At 40.5% G+C, this 13,947-nt stretch overlaps 1 protein-coding gene across 4 annotated transcripts in view; it reads left to right on the top strand.

Annotated features, from left to right (window-relative positions):
- The window catches only part of ADARB1 (adenosine deaminase RNA specific B1), a 61,741-nt gene that overhangs the window by 33,828 nt on the left and 13,966 nt on the right, over positions 1-13,947 (top strand). For all 4 annotated transcript variants that reach the window (XR_015773082.1, XM_088058797.1, XM_005528927.3 and 1 more), the window contains 4 exons: positions 4,136-4,250; positions 6,049-6,217; positions 6,726-6,874; positions 7,480-7,648. Coding sequence is in view for 3 of the 4 variants with exons in the window: in XM_088058797.1 (XP_087914923.1) it covers positions 4,136-4,250; positions 6,049-6,217; positions 6,726-6,874; positions 7,480-7,648 (602 nt within the window). In the remaining variant the exon portion in view is untranslated. The remainder of the gene's footprint in view (positions 1-4,135; positions 4,251-6,048; positions 6,218-6,725; positions 6,875-7,479; positions 7,649-13,947) is intronic.

Genomic DNA, 13,947 nt, shown 5'->3' with positions numbered 1-13,947 from the left:
AAACCTTAAGCAGGAGAAATGGGATGAGAACCCCTACTGAATGGCTACTTGTACCTGATATGGTTTTTTTTAGTCCTGGTTCAACCTGGGACAAGGGGAAGTATAAAATATGATTCAAATATATAAAAGCTACACAAATAATTATGAACATTATTGGAGATCTGGGAAAGCTACATCTGGAGAGGTACAGAGGAGTTCTAGGCAGTTATAGCAATGGATTGCTTAATGTATACAGGAGAGTAAGAATGCGATGGATTCAAACCTGGGAAAAAGGTAATATTGAATGTATTTATGGAAATATCATTATGTCTTGGAATAATTGCTGTGGAATTGGAAGAAATCTACAAGATATATCAGCATAAGTAGTGAAAGACTCTACAAACAGGCAGAAGTTTTTTAAAATCATTACAAGGAAACTTCTCTGAATTGTGTGTGCTGGTCACTGTTAAAGGGGAGGACCTGGTTGACCTTGATTTTACTTGCAGAGGGAAGTTCACTTAAGCCATTAACTCTGAAGTTAAAGGAAAAAAAAAAACCAAAACAAACCAAGGGAGAACATTTCTGCTTGAGAAGGGTCCCTGGTGATCTAAGGAAAGCACAAAGGACTGAGATGTCTTGGGTTAGTTCCTTTGAGAGCTGTGAGCTATTGCTGCTGCCTTTCCCACTGTTCAGGGGATCACCAGCATTCATCTTGGGTGGTCTCCATGGTCATTCAAGGTCTTCCTTCAGCTCCAGATAGACCTGACCTTCATCAGCTCCAGAATATTTTCAAGTGTGAATGATCAGGGTGGTTCTGCTACAGCATTGCTGCAACATTTGTATTTAACCAAAACCAGTCTGTGTGTGTAGAAAAGGAGTGGGTTCACTGTGACTTCATCAGAGAAGGGAACAACGCACCCAAAATAACTTGGAGCTCACATGCCTTACTGAGCCAACTGTCAGATATTTTAGGTCTTTCCTTTTTTGAATTACTCAACTTGGAATAATGATTTAATGCAGGGGTAGAGAAACTGTGTCAGATTTTAGAGCATTCACAGAGAAGGTGAGGCATAAGTTCAATTTCTGTCCCAATTAATGTTTATTTATATAAAAGGCAGTAGAGTCAGAATGTGATGTGAAAGATCCCTACTCAGGCCAGTCAGTGGCCTGGGGTTCCTGTGGAAACAGCTTCAAGTCCATGGTTTTGAGATGGGCCAGCAGGATGTAATTTCTGGCCAGTAAGTCTTGTTCCTCGTGCTGCCTTATTCCCTTCTCTTCCATGCCCTTAACTATGTCAATATAATAGATATAGACTGCCTGGGAGGCGAGGATAATTCTTCTCATTTATTGGGGCAGTATTCTTATCAAAGATCAAAATCTTAGTGACTGCATCTATAGGCATTTACCAGTGTTTATTCCTCACTGCCCAGCTGTTGTCACACAATTTTGTATCAGATAGAAATAACAAATCTTGAATGTATCTGCCTGTTTTCTGGCAGTGATTTTTCTTTTTCCTCCTCTCCAGTTCATCCTGGATTGTTTGCATCTCCAAGGTTCATTTTGTCTCGCTTGAGTTCTGCCAAGTCTTTCTTATGAGTCCTCCCCAGTGTCTGGCTCTAAGTTCATCCAAGCATTTTCAAATTTCCTTGCCAACAGCTTAGTTCCAGGCTCTGTGAGATGCAGCTCCATCCCGTTCTGCTGTGCCAACTTACATCTTCCTAGAGGAGCTCACTGCATGCTCCTTTGTATACCAACACCACAGTTTCCTCTGCTTTGCTTGTTATGTGGGGAAAAAAAAAAAAAAAAGGATTCTTCTGGAAAAAGCTAATGGATCCAGCCTGTATGCAAGCTTACTACCCAGCAGCCTTTCAGGGAGCCTTTGTCAGTGGCATTAACAGGGAAAGTGGCCATGGATTTCTTCCCAGAAACACATGGCATGTTCAGTTCTCAGTGCTGGGGAAAGCTCCTCCAGATACCAGTCACCACCCACCACCTTGGTTTTTTTTTTGGTTTTTTGTTTTGTTTGTTTTTTTTGAGAAAAGTCAAAAAACATTGTTTATTCCCTGGATACCTTTTCTAGCATGTTTGAAAGCTTCTATTAAGCATAGAATCATAGCATAGTTTGGGTTGGAAGTAACCTGAAGCATTTCCTGTCTGGAATAGTTTGTTTCATAGTATCTATATTCTATCACAATGTCATTCAGCATGATTTTACAGTGTGCTATCCAGCACATCACAGTATAGAGTAGAGCAGAAAATACATGGATTACAGAAATGAGGGCATAAAACTTGCAGCTGGGAAGCAAGTATCCATAACTATGCAGTGAGACTAGGGATAAAACATGGGAATGGGGATTCTGTGCCTTGGCTGTACAGTGATCTGCCCTCATGGCTGCAGGGAGCTTAATAATATAAGCCTCTTGTGTCTTAATTGTCCATTTCTAAGACCAGGGTGATTAAAAAACACTCAATTATTTGCCTTTTATTTTGTGTATTCACCTTAAAGTTCAGCTTTCTGCATTAGGTAAGTACTAGGACAATTAAATGCAGATTTAGAGCTGTGTGGTTGTGATGCTGGCAGAACATGGACTGTAACTCAGTTTTGGGTCCACCAACAGAAAGACCATGTTTGAAAATCAGTGCCTGACCAGACATGTTCGTGACCTCTGAGCCAAACTGCTTTCCTGAAAAATAGATGGAGTTTCAAGTGTTTGAAGAAAATTGGTGTTTGCAATGTCGAGAGTCTTCTGATTCCACAAGTTGAGCGATTGCAAAACATGGATGAAGCTGGTGCAGTTGGGACCTGACTGCTGGTCACTGTGTTCTGTCAGGCTCTGGTGAGAGCTGCTGAGCTCTGTAATCATGACATCCAACCTTTAGTTATTTCTTGCCTGCTAAAGCTTTTCCAAAACGCAGTTAACATTGAGAGCATGTCTACATCATTTCTAGGCTGCTGGTTTTCATGAGCCTTGTTATGGAAATGGGGGTGAATGGGGCTGGTGGCCTTTAACCCCTTTTCTTTATTTTATTTTGTTGTTTTCCCTTTTTCCCTTGGGCATCTAATACATCTCTATCATAGAATGGTTTGAGTTGGAAGGGACCTTAATGCTCATCCAGTCCCACCCCCTGCTATGGGCAGGGATACTTTCCACTGTCCCAGGTTGCTCCAAGCCCTGTCCAAGCTGGCCTGGAACATTTCCAGGAATGGGGCAGCCACAGCTTCTCTGTTCCAGTGCCTCACTCAACAGCTGAATGTCACTGGTGGGTGTGACACAATACCTGAGTCTGTGTGGCATGTGAAGCTGTGGGCCAGGTGTGCACACCTAGAACATCTCAAATACTGTTGGTTATTAATGCATGCTTGCCTTGGCTTTAATTTCTTTTCAGAATTTGGTCTAGACTCATTTTTTCTAGCAGTTACAGCTCCAGCTGCCTTGTAAACAGCAGGTGAGATTAGCTGCAGTGCTGAACTGAATTGTCTGTCTACAGGAGCAGGACTGCTATTTAGAAGTTTTCCCTCATTTTAGAAGTTACCCCCACTTACAGACTGACTTGAAGTGACTGTTCAAGTTTTCCTGAAAGACAGAAATCTTTCCTAATTTTGAGATAGCTTATTTGGGCTTATGCACTGATGTTTTCTATTCCCAACTTTGTATAGATCTTGTAAAAATAGGATATAGGAAGTGCTAAACTAGGGTTGAAAACAAAATTGCCCTTATTTATATAATAGATAAGGAATTAGATTGTTATAAAAGGTTCTTTTGAGTGGCATGAATTATTACTTCCATCTTATTGTCAGGCTCAATGTTGAGGATACTGAAATGATGTGTTTTGAGGTTTGAGCATGAGAATATGGACTTATCTGTCTATGCAATTGTTCTCCCAAGCCTCAAATGTTCATCAGGCTCATGGGCATTAGGTTCTTCAGTGCTTGGCTTAGTGCTGTTTGACCTTGTTTTGGTAGACATGGAGCATTCATACCTCTGCTTCTACTTGCAAGGGATGCCTCAATGTCAATTTTTAAAGTGAACAATAAAAACTCACTTCATTTGCTTTGTCCAATTATTTAAAAGTGTAAATCTTTATAACTTCATGCTCCTGTAATTTTTCAGTTATTATTTTATTTTTTCATGTGTGTTTCTGTGTGGTCCTACAGGTGTTAGCTGATGCTGTTGCACGCTTGGTTGTAGATAAATTCAGTGATTTGACAGAAAATTTCTCATCTCCACATGCACGTCGAAAAGTCCTTGCTGGAATTGTCATGACAACAGGTACATTTAAAAAAAAGTAGCATTTTGAATGCCTAAATATGAGAGCTCTCTTTACATCTAGTAAACTAACTTTTTTCATTCAACCAAATTGAAATGTATTTTTACTGTTTAATCTTGAAGGTGGACTAAATATAGTAATTAAATCTTGGGTACTTATAGGAAAATTAGACCTGCAAATACTTCTTTTTCCACAGAGTTCCAGTCCTCTGCCTGAGACATCCGAGTAGCTCACAAAATGTAGGTTTTAAAGTTAATCATGAAACTTTGGGGGGGATTTTATTTTTTTTTCCCATCAGTATTCCTGGTTTGGGCATGTTATATAAGAATAACTCTCCAAGGTTTTAAGATTTTGCACTTTGTTATTCTTGCTACATTTTATTCTTAGTGCTCTATGTCAGTCATTTTAGTAAAAATATTCTGAAGAAAGCAGTTTATGTTTTGGCAGATGGCAGTGGTGTTCGCGTGTCAGCAGTGGTGTCATGGCTCCCTGGGTGCTGACACGAGATCTCTGCTTGTCCAAATCTCCCAAAACAGTGAAGTTCTGCCCTAAATTAATCCATGACCATGCTGTTGCTGAGTTTTCCTCACATTAAGGTTGATCTTGGTCTGCAATCCATGTGAACCCTTGGTGGAATATTCATTTTGAGGCTGTCCCGGCTGTGTCCTCCCCGGTCTCTTGCCCTCCCACTCACACAGGCTATTGGGAGATTTAAGAAGCCTTGATGCTTCTCAAGCTCTGCTGAGCAACAACCAGACCTCCATCTGGTAATAACACTATGTTAGCCTCAAATACATGAGGAACATGCTGTAGTTTTGTTTATTTTGTTTTCTGATATTTAATGGGTTTTTATGCTATTTACAGCTCTGTATGTGGAATTCCCAGAAGAGGCCTGTGCCAAAGAATTAAGACTTAACTAGCATGTGAATACCTTTTGATTAACTGAAGAAACATCTTTACACAGAATAAGAAAATATCTTTTAATGAATACATGTCTGGGGAACATTTGGAATTAAATGACCCCATTGCAAGCCTTGTGTTACAGCTTGGTGCTTCTCCTCTAGCCCTGTGGGCAGGAGGGCTAAGCTGGGCTCAGGTTCATTTTAACTTCTTGGGCTCTTATTACCCCTGAGTGTTTTGCTAAGTGGCATTTTGACCTGTCTTTCTTAGTCCTTCAGTAAGGTGGATTCTTTGAGTGATAAAGGCAGTTTTCTATACAGAAAACACCCACCCAACATACTTTTTGATTTCTGTTGCATGGGATAGAAGAGCTACACGTTATACTGGTAATCTTTCCAATGATTTAACATTTACATTTCTTTTTTTCCTAGTTTTCCCTTTCCTGTTGTTGGCTCAATACCCTTCCATAACATGTTGCTGCTTTAATAAACCAATGCCTTTCGGATTTCTAAAGTGAATATCTGCACAGGTGGCCAGAAGCTACAGCTGAAAGTTGCTGACTGCCTGAATCTCAGGAAAAAAAAGCACTTTGGATCTTGGGCTTTAATAATTCCTTTTGAAGCAGCACTTTTTACCTGCAGGTTTCCAATTTTTAACTTGTCTGAACTCCAACATGAGAGTAGTTCTCATAAGAACCACTGACGGTGCTGGTGCAGGGAGGTATGGCTGAGTGAAGCTTTTGTTTTAAATAAATTATCAGAAGAAAAAACATTTCTTCTTGCTTATTTTAGAAGCAAACAACCAAAAAAAAAAGAGTCTTGTTTCGGTTCTGCAAGAAGATCACTCAGTGCATTATCTGTGATGTTAATTGCATGTCCTTGCTGAAATTTTGTTTGGCAGGTACAGATGTGAAAGATGCCCTGGTAATAAGTGTTTCTACAGGAACAAAATGCATCAATGGTGAATACATGAGTGATCGTGGTCTTGCACTAAATGATTGCCACGCAGAAATTATAGCTCGACGGTGTCTGCTGAAATTTCTGTACACGCAGCTTGAGCTTTACCTAAGGTAAGCTGGAGGGAAAAAGGTGATGGGCTGATCCTACAGAGCTGAAAAGGTGTCTGTAGAAAACATCTGTCTTCATTATTTCAGTGTAAAGCACTTGTCCTGTTGCATTAGGATGCTGAATTTAGAACTCGTGCCCTTTGCCTTCAAGTTTGAGTTGAACAAAACATTTATTCAGTGAGGTGTCAGTCATGAGAGGGGAGGATGGGGAAAGTAACTGGCAATAATTTTTTAAACTGTAAATGTATAAATGAAAATAATATGAAGTGGGGTAAAGGTTGCTGATATTTTATTTAAGTTCCTGAAAGCTCTTGACACCTGATATTACCACATCTCTTTGTTTCAATTTGTCTCAATGATCCTTTAGTTTTGTTAATTGTCATAACTGTTAGATTTATATTATAGAATTTTCAGCCATCCTGTGTTTTTTAAATGCCTATTACGTCTGCCCAGTTTACGCCTATTTCCATGTTAATATCAGTTTTGACTCCAGCTTTCTTCTCTGTTTCAGCAATAAAGAAGATCAGCAAAAATCCATTTTCATCAAATCAGAGCAAGGCGGGTTTAAGCTGAAGGAGAATGTGCAGTTCCATCTCTATATCAGCACATCTCCTTGTGGTGATGCTCGGATTTTCTCACCCCATGAAGCAGCACAAGAGGGTATGACAGCAGTCCTCTACCACCCAAGGGAGCTTAAATTATTCTTGGGGCATGTACAAGTGGTATGGTTAAAATTTAGGTGTCTTCTTTCCTTTTAGCATAGAAGTGTGTTCTAAGTTCTCTTCCAAAAAAATCTGAGCTGTACTTCCTCTGTGGTAGAAGCTCAGTATAGAGTGATGAGCCCTGTGGTCTTGAAGAGGCTGATGCTAACTGAGATAAGCCAGTGAGTCAGCAAGTATTCCTACAGAACTAACCATCCCCTTTCCCTGTTTCCATCTTTTAACAGCAGCTCTCTATCTGCCCCCTCCACAGTCTGTCCATTAACTTCATTTTAACTCTGTAACACACAGAGCTGAGCTCAAGAGTTGCCTGCTTCCTACTGCTCCTTAGGTGAAAGTTTGGTTTAACTGCAAGTGTGTTTTGGAAGGCAGTATTTGTGAGAGGTGTCTGATGCTATAGCTAAATCGCCAAGAGCAGTAGGAACTGTGATGCAAGCCAACAGTAACTACAGGCAAATACCTCAAACCAGTCTTTCATATTGTGATTCTAATGTAAAAACATTGAGAATGTTCCTCAGCTGATTCTCAGTGGTTTTTCTCCTTCAGACCAAGGGGACAGACATCCCAACCGCAAAGCCAGAGGACAGCTACGGACAAAAATCGAGTCTGGGGAAGGGACCATCCCTGTGCGCTCCACTACCACTATCCAGACGTGGGATGGGGTATTGCAAGGAGAGAGGCTGCTGACCATGTCTTGCAGTGACAAGATAGCCAGGTGAGACACTGAATGATTGGTTTTGTTGCTGTTGATGTTACTGCTGAAGGAAGGCATAGGACAAGGGGGAATGGCCTTAAGCTGAAGAAGAGCTGGGTTAGAGGGGATATTGGAAATAAATTCTTCCCTGTGAGAGTGGTGAGTCCCTGGCACAGGTTGCCCAGAGAAGCTGTGGCTGCCCCATCCCTGGAAGTGTTCAAGGCCAAGGCTGGATGAGGCTTGGAGCAATCTGGGATAGTGGAAGGTGTCCCTGCCCATGGCAGAGGGGTGGAATAAGATTATCTTTAGAGGTCTTTCAATCCAAAACCATCCTGTGAGTCCTACAAGAGAGGAGGAGTGTATGGTACCTGCAATGAATGAGCGTGGAATTGATGGGCTTATCTCACTGCTTAGACATAGTGTGAGGGTGGCTGTCACCCCTGTGATAAATCTCTGATTCTTCACCTGCAGTTGGTGTCAGACCTTTTGCTGGCTTCACAGTCAAGGTGTAGTCATTCTGTATCATTACAGCCACATCAAGTCATGACAGCTTTGATTTGTATTTCTGTCTCTGGGGAATAGCAGAGGAATGTTTTACATTTCTTTCCCCTAAAGTAGTGTAGTATTAGGAAAACAATACAATAAATCTATTGCATTATTTATATTTGGATATTTTCCTCTGATTTCCTGGTTATATATGTCCTTGCCCCATCTTTGGAAATGTCCAAAGTCAGGTTGGATGGGGCTTGGAGCAACCTGGTCTAGTTGCAAGTGTCCCTGCCCATGGCACGGGGTTGGAATCTACTCCAGCACAAATCATTCCATGTTATTAAAGATGCCTTCATTTTCCATACATAGTTTAGATTTTTATTAGTTTTTATGGTGAAAAGTGTGCCTGTTAAAAATTCCTAATTGATGGGCACTTCTAGTTTTACTCTAGAATTTTAATTACAGCTTTAATTTATTGTTGAAATTAAATATTTTGTTTCCAGAACAATATTTTAATTTGTATTTCATCAAATTTCTTTTTTGTTGTTCTTTTTGACAAAGATCAAAATATTTTTGTTGTTTTCAAAATCAAAAATGGACAGAAAAAATTCATCAGTAGTATTCTTTAACAAGCATTGGAAGTATGGGAGAGTTGCAACTTCATAATTTTTTTTTAATGAGTCTGTGTGTTTGCAGCCTTTGTGGACTTGCAAAGTAGATGAGAAATGCCAAGTTTTTCAGCTAATGATACTTCAGTTATTTTTAATTATATGTATGTTATCTATGTTTTAATTAAAAGAGCTCTGCTGTTTTCTCAAGTCAATGTTAGCCTGATTCAAAGTTTATTAAAGATATTAAGTTGGAACTATTCTTGTGAACTGCATATGCCAAATGAAAAATAGAGGAGGAAGGTTATATAATGGTTTTGTTCCTTTAGTCTTGTCTCAAGTAATCAGCATGTCTGCTGAAGGAAAACATTTTATTTTAGGTTAAATACCCCTAACATAAATGCATTGGGCCTTTCAGAAGCTAGGACAGGCAGCTGGGGAAAGGTAATTCTACAGAAATGACATTTCAGCTTCTTTTTTAATATTTTCAGTAAAATTCACCAAATAAATTCCCCAGTTTCACGCCAGGGGCTTCTCCCAACCACCTGACTTAGGATTCATGCCACATTCTTTTATCACATTGTCATTGCAAATATATACAAAAAAAAGCCAGTTGTTGAGCTAGAACACATTTGACTCTTTTGTTGGTTTTGTGTGATGCAGAACAGAATCCATCTCTCGCTTCTATAGCTAGCTGTCACCTCTCCTTGGGGCTAATGGGAATAATTTTGTTTGTGCCAGTGATGGAGGCAAATAGAACCCCTTGACACAGAACAAAGACTGTATGACGGGTAAGGAGGCCCAAATTTTCATCTTCCTATTATTTTTTTTTTTTTTTACATTGCCCTGATGTATTTTGAACATTTACATTTACAAGAGTGCCTTGCTCCAGAGTGTCCAGCAATCAGTCCTCCAGTATGCCTCAGACCCAGGAATTTCGACTGAGCTTTCCCAAAGGTTCACAGTCACAGCCTGGGAAAGATGTGGATGAATTTGGGGTGTGGGGCTGTAGTTGTATCAAACTGCTTATATCTGAACTGCCTTGTCTGTGTGGATTATCTATATAATCCAAGTTGCTGTTTCTAGCCTTTGAGTGCTTTGTTGCAGTGTGCTACCCTCTTAGACCTGGTAGGAACATCCAAGAAAAGTTGTGAGAAATGTGGGAGGGCCACGAGTGTAATCCCACTTGGGCTGGAAGCATTAAAACAGGATTGTCCTGGTGTGTTAGAGCTTAGTGGCTCTGCAGTAAGGTGTTAGGGTGGTTTCTCAGCAGAGTTAACATTAGTATACATGCCTTTGTTTTAAATGTATCCTGGCCTGGTGCCATGGTACTTCACAATGTTGATTTCTGTCATTTTTCTTTTGATGTGTTTTTCTGCCCCTTTTTTTGTTTCAAATAATTACTTCTCATTAAACATTCCAGTTAATGGCAAATGTCCTGCTGAGAAGTGCAAAATTCCTTTTCACATAGTTTCTTACAAAAGCTCTAGGAACTGAGAAAAACTTTCTAGGTTGAGTTATTAAAAGGGAAGTCATTGGCGCTCTTCTACTTCAAAGAAGAGAAAATATTTTTCTGATAATCTCTTGTGTGAAAGAACATCACATGCCCATCCACTGGCTTTGTTTCGTGTTCATTCAGAGTGGGAAATCCAAACAGACATTTGTAACTCGATCTTCCTCTTCTTGTCCCCAAAAGTGAGCATTTCTCCTTACCAGTTCTTAACCCAGTGACAGTAGCTGATGTGAATGGTTCATCCAAGTGACCACTCAGCAAGCAGTGTAGTCAGGCCTCTTTAGGGCATAGTGGTGTTCTCTGCAGCTTTTCTAATACAGTTTTGCTGTATTTTTGCTGTATAATAGGCGAAGGTCCTTCATGGAGATGTTTAAGTCATAAACTATAACCTTGCTGTCTTCAACAACATACAGGCAGCAAATCCAGGGAATGCCAGAAAAGCTGGGACAAGTTAGAGCTGTGTGGTTGCCTGCCTCAGTGCAGCTACATGGGGAAAACTTTTTCATGTCTGTAACTGCAAATTTAAAACAGTATTTTTGAGAAGAGCTACTGTTGAAGACCAGAGACTTCCTGCACTTAGGATTTCTAGTGTGGGCTGCTGAGCCAGCCACTTGATTTAAAGAAGCTCTCACTCCTTGTCAAGATATTGCTGCCTGTTTACAGCTATGGCTCTTAAAGAGGAGTGGTCATAGAGAATTAATCTCTTCAGGAAACGGAGAAATCAGGTTTAAAGTTGTGCCTTCTGCATGCCAGAAGGAAAAGTGCTTTCTGGGATAGTCCTACATCTTCCATAGTGACACCTTCTCTTGCTTGCCATCATTTGCAAGTAAAAACCTGTGATAAACAAAGTGCCAACTAAATAATTGTCATTTCTTCATAGTAATTGTTGTTTATAAACAATATAGATATGAGAAGCTCTCTGAACTGTAAACACTTGTCAGGTTTTGCCTTGTTTGGGTAGTTTCAGGAGTCTCTTGTTTTCCTGAGATGAATTTTGACACAGTTCAATGTAGGCACCATTGTGGGTCACAAATAGAGACTCCCCTGTCCCATCCTGCTCTCTGTATAAAATTTAGAAACTAAGATGTTTGATATCAACATCAGGTTTATGATTTACTGCTGCTAGCCCCCCTTCAATTCTGCATTTTTTCTAAAATAATGTGAATAACAGAATTTCTGTACCTTTTGAGTTTGGAAGGTTCAGAGGAAAGTTTTTACCTGGTACATGTATTTTTAACACGTTTTATTTTTCGCAAGAGGTACTACCAGTACACTGTGAAAGTGTTGCTGAGAGTTAAATTTTGCTTACCTTACGTGTCAAGAGCTGGGAAATCAGCTGCATTTCATGAAGAAATCCACAGACCTTTTAGGAACCCAGAATCCACTGTAGATGCCCCTGAGCAGATGGTGGTCCAAAGCAGAAATGTGACAACACAGCAAGGAGGAGAGGACTCCTCTTGATTTGGTGTCAGTCTCTGGTTTCTCCACCCTCTTTTTTTAGTGCAGTGTGCTTGAGAACAGCAGAAAGGTCGAGGAAGTGCATCCATCCTCCAGACTGTTATGAACAAGATCTACAGTAGTGCATCTAGAATAAGAAAACCAGTGAGTATGATAAATGTATAAAATTCAGATTTCCCACTGAGGTGCTCATCTATAAGACATCAGGTGAGCACAGTACACAGAGAGTGTCCTCTGTGTAAATTGACAGGAGTTGAACACAACTCACGTGCATTGACCTGCAAAGGCCAAGGTTGGGGTTGAGCCTGTAAAGGTGTTGTGATGTACTGGTTAGAAGGAGCATTTCCCAACACTGTCCTTCTACTCCAACAGTGAAGGAATCAACGTTAGCTGTACCCCAGCTCAAATCACAGGGCACCTGTGCATTAGCAGTTTGAACATAAATCTTGTGGCTATTTATACCAATCTAAGAGCTTGCATTTTACGTATCAGTTTTACTTTAAGGTTAAGTTTTTGAAGGTTGTCAGAAAAAATTCTTGCAGTAACTTAAAACCAGAACACTCAGAATATGTTAAATAGCATCATGAGGCAATTTTTTTGCTTACCTTAGACAAGCATCTTAGGTGTTTCCAGTGAGAAGGTTTATATTGGAAGAGTTTTCCTGCCTGCTTCCCTGGTTGTTCTTTTCCATCTGCAACTCTCTGCTTTACATGCCTTACTTTAGGCATTTCAGTATCTGTTGATGTGAAGCAGCATTCCTGTGTTCTGCTCATGCTTGTTCTTTAGCACCCAGGTTTGGGTTTGTAAGCTACTTTTAAGTCACTTCACCTAACTCTTTTCTGATAGTATTTTTAATGTGAAGAAAAAAAAAATCCATTGTTTAATTGCTCCACTGGAGAGACAACACTGACTTGAAGTTTTCTGTAGTGCATTTTGCTTTTTCTGCTCTGCACTGCAGTGAACTACAGCATTTGGCCCCTTAATTTCAAAAAGAAATATTGCCTTCAGAAAAGGTTAATGCTATATTGGCAGCAGTTGTTGGTGTGAGTTCTGACAATCTGTGTTTGTAAACTGGAGGACAAGGCAGTTTTACCACTTCTGGAGGTGATGCCTGGTGGCCTTTTGTAAACTGATTTGTGGTGGTGGTTTCTTCTCAGTTTATATTCATAAAAGTTGTTTGAGCATATGTGCTAATAGAAGTGAGATATTCCTATTTGACAGAATTATAGTATCAAAAAGGAACAAGAAGCAAGTCTCTATGCAGTCCTTTCTTTCACTCTGCTATGATCTGCAGAACATGACCATAAATCTGATAGGGAGAGGCTGAGCAATCTGGGGGGGCTCAGCCTGAAGGAAAGGAGGCTCAGGGGTGACCTTCTTGCTCTCCACAACTCCCTGATGGGAGGGCAGAGTTAGCCAAGGGTTGATCTCTTCTCCCAGCTGTCAAGGGACAGGACCAGAGGAAATGCTGTGCCAGGTGAGGTTCAGGTTGGATATTGGGGAAAAATTTGGCCCTGGAACAGGCACTGGAACAGGCTGCCCAGGGAAGTGGTGGAGTGTCCCTGGAAGTGTCCAAAAGGTGTGTGGATTGTGGCACCTGGGATCAGTGATGAGCAGGATGGTGCTGAACAAGGTTAGTGGTTGGACTTGATTTTAGAGGGCTCCTCCAGCCTTAGTGATTTTGGGATTCTTTTGGGTTTCATGTTTATCTCTCTTCACTATAACCTTCTATAACTTTATGTAAGCTTCTGGTATAAGAATACATTTCTGTAGAGGAGTATATGTTCTTTTATTATGATGATGCAATTTAAAGCTAGTTTTATAAACCTAACCACCACCCAACCTGGCTAATCAATATTAAGGGTTTTGGTTGTATGAGTGGTTTCTGTCCTTGCATAGGCCCATTGCTCTGAGCCCAGCATGAGAGTGTGCTGCAGTGGCAAAAGAGATTCAGCACAACCCAGCAAAACAAGGCCTGTGCCCATTAATATCAGTTCATACAATCCTCTTTGCAGAGGCTTGCTCAGCTGTCCTCACTCCTTCTCCTCTTCTTCTAATCAGAAGTTCACAAGACAAATGCCAGCTTTCATTTTCTGTGCCAGAAAAGGTCACTGAGTGTGGGAGGAAGCAGCAAAACAATGAGCTCTGGAAATACTGAAGTCAGAAGTAAGGAAAAGGGTCTGGCAGAGGGTTTATTTAGGAAGTAAGGGCTTGCCAGAGGAGTGCTTTGGCCTATTTTAAAATGTCTATCA

The sequence above is a fragment of the Pseudopodoces humilis genome, chromosome 8 (genome assembly GCF_049639895.1).
Source record: "Pseudopodoces humilis isolate 2021_Gansu_Grassland_sample_001 chromosome 8, ASM4963989v1, whole genome shotgun sequence".
Taxonomy (NCBI): domain Eukaryota; kingdom Metazoa; phylum Chordata; class Aves; order Passeriformes; family Paridae; genus Pseudopodoces; species Pseudopodoces humilis.
Note: the sequence above shows the minus strand (reverse complement) of the source record. Positions and strands in the feature narration are given on the sequence as shown.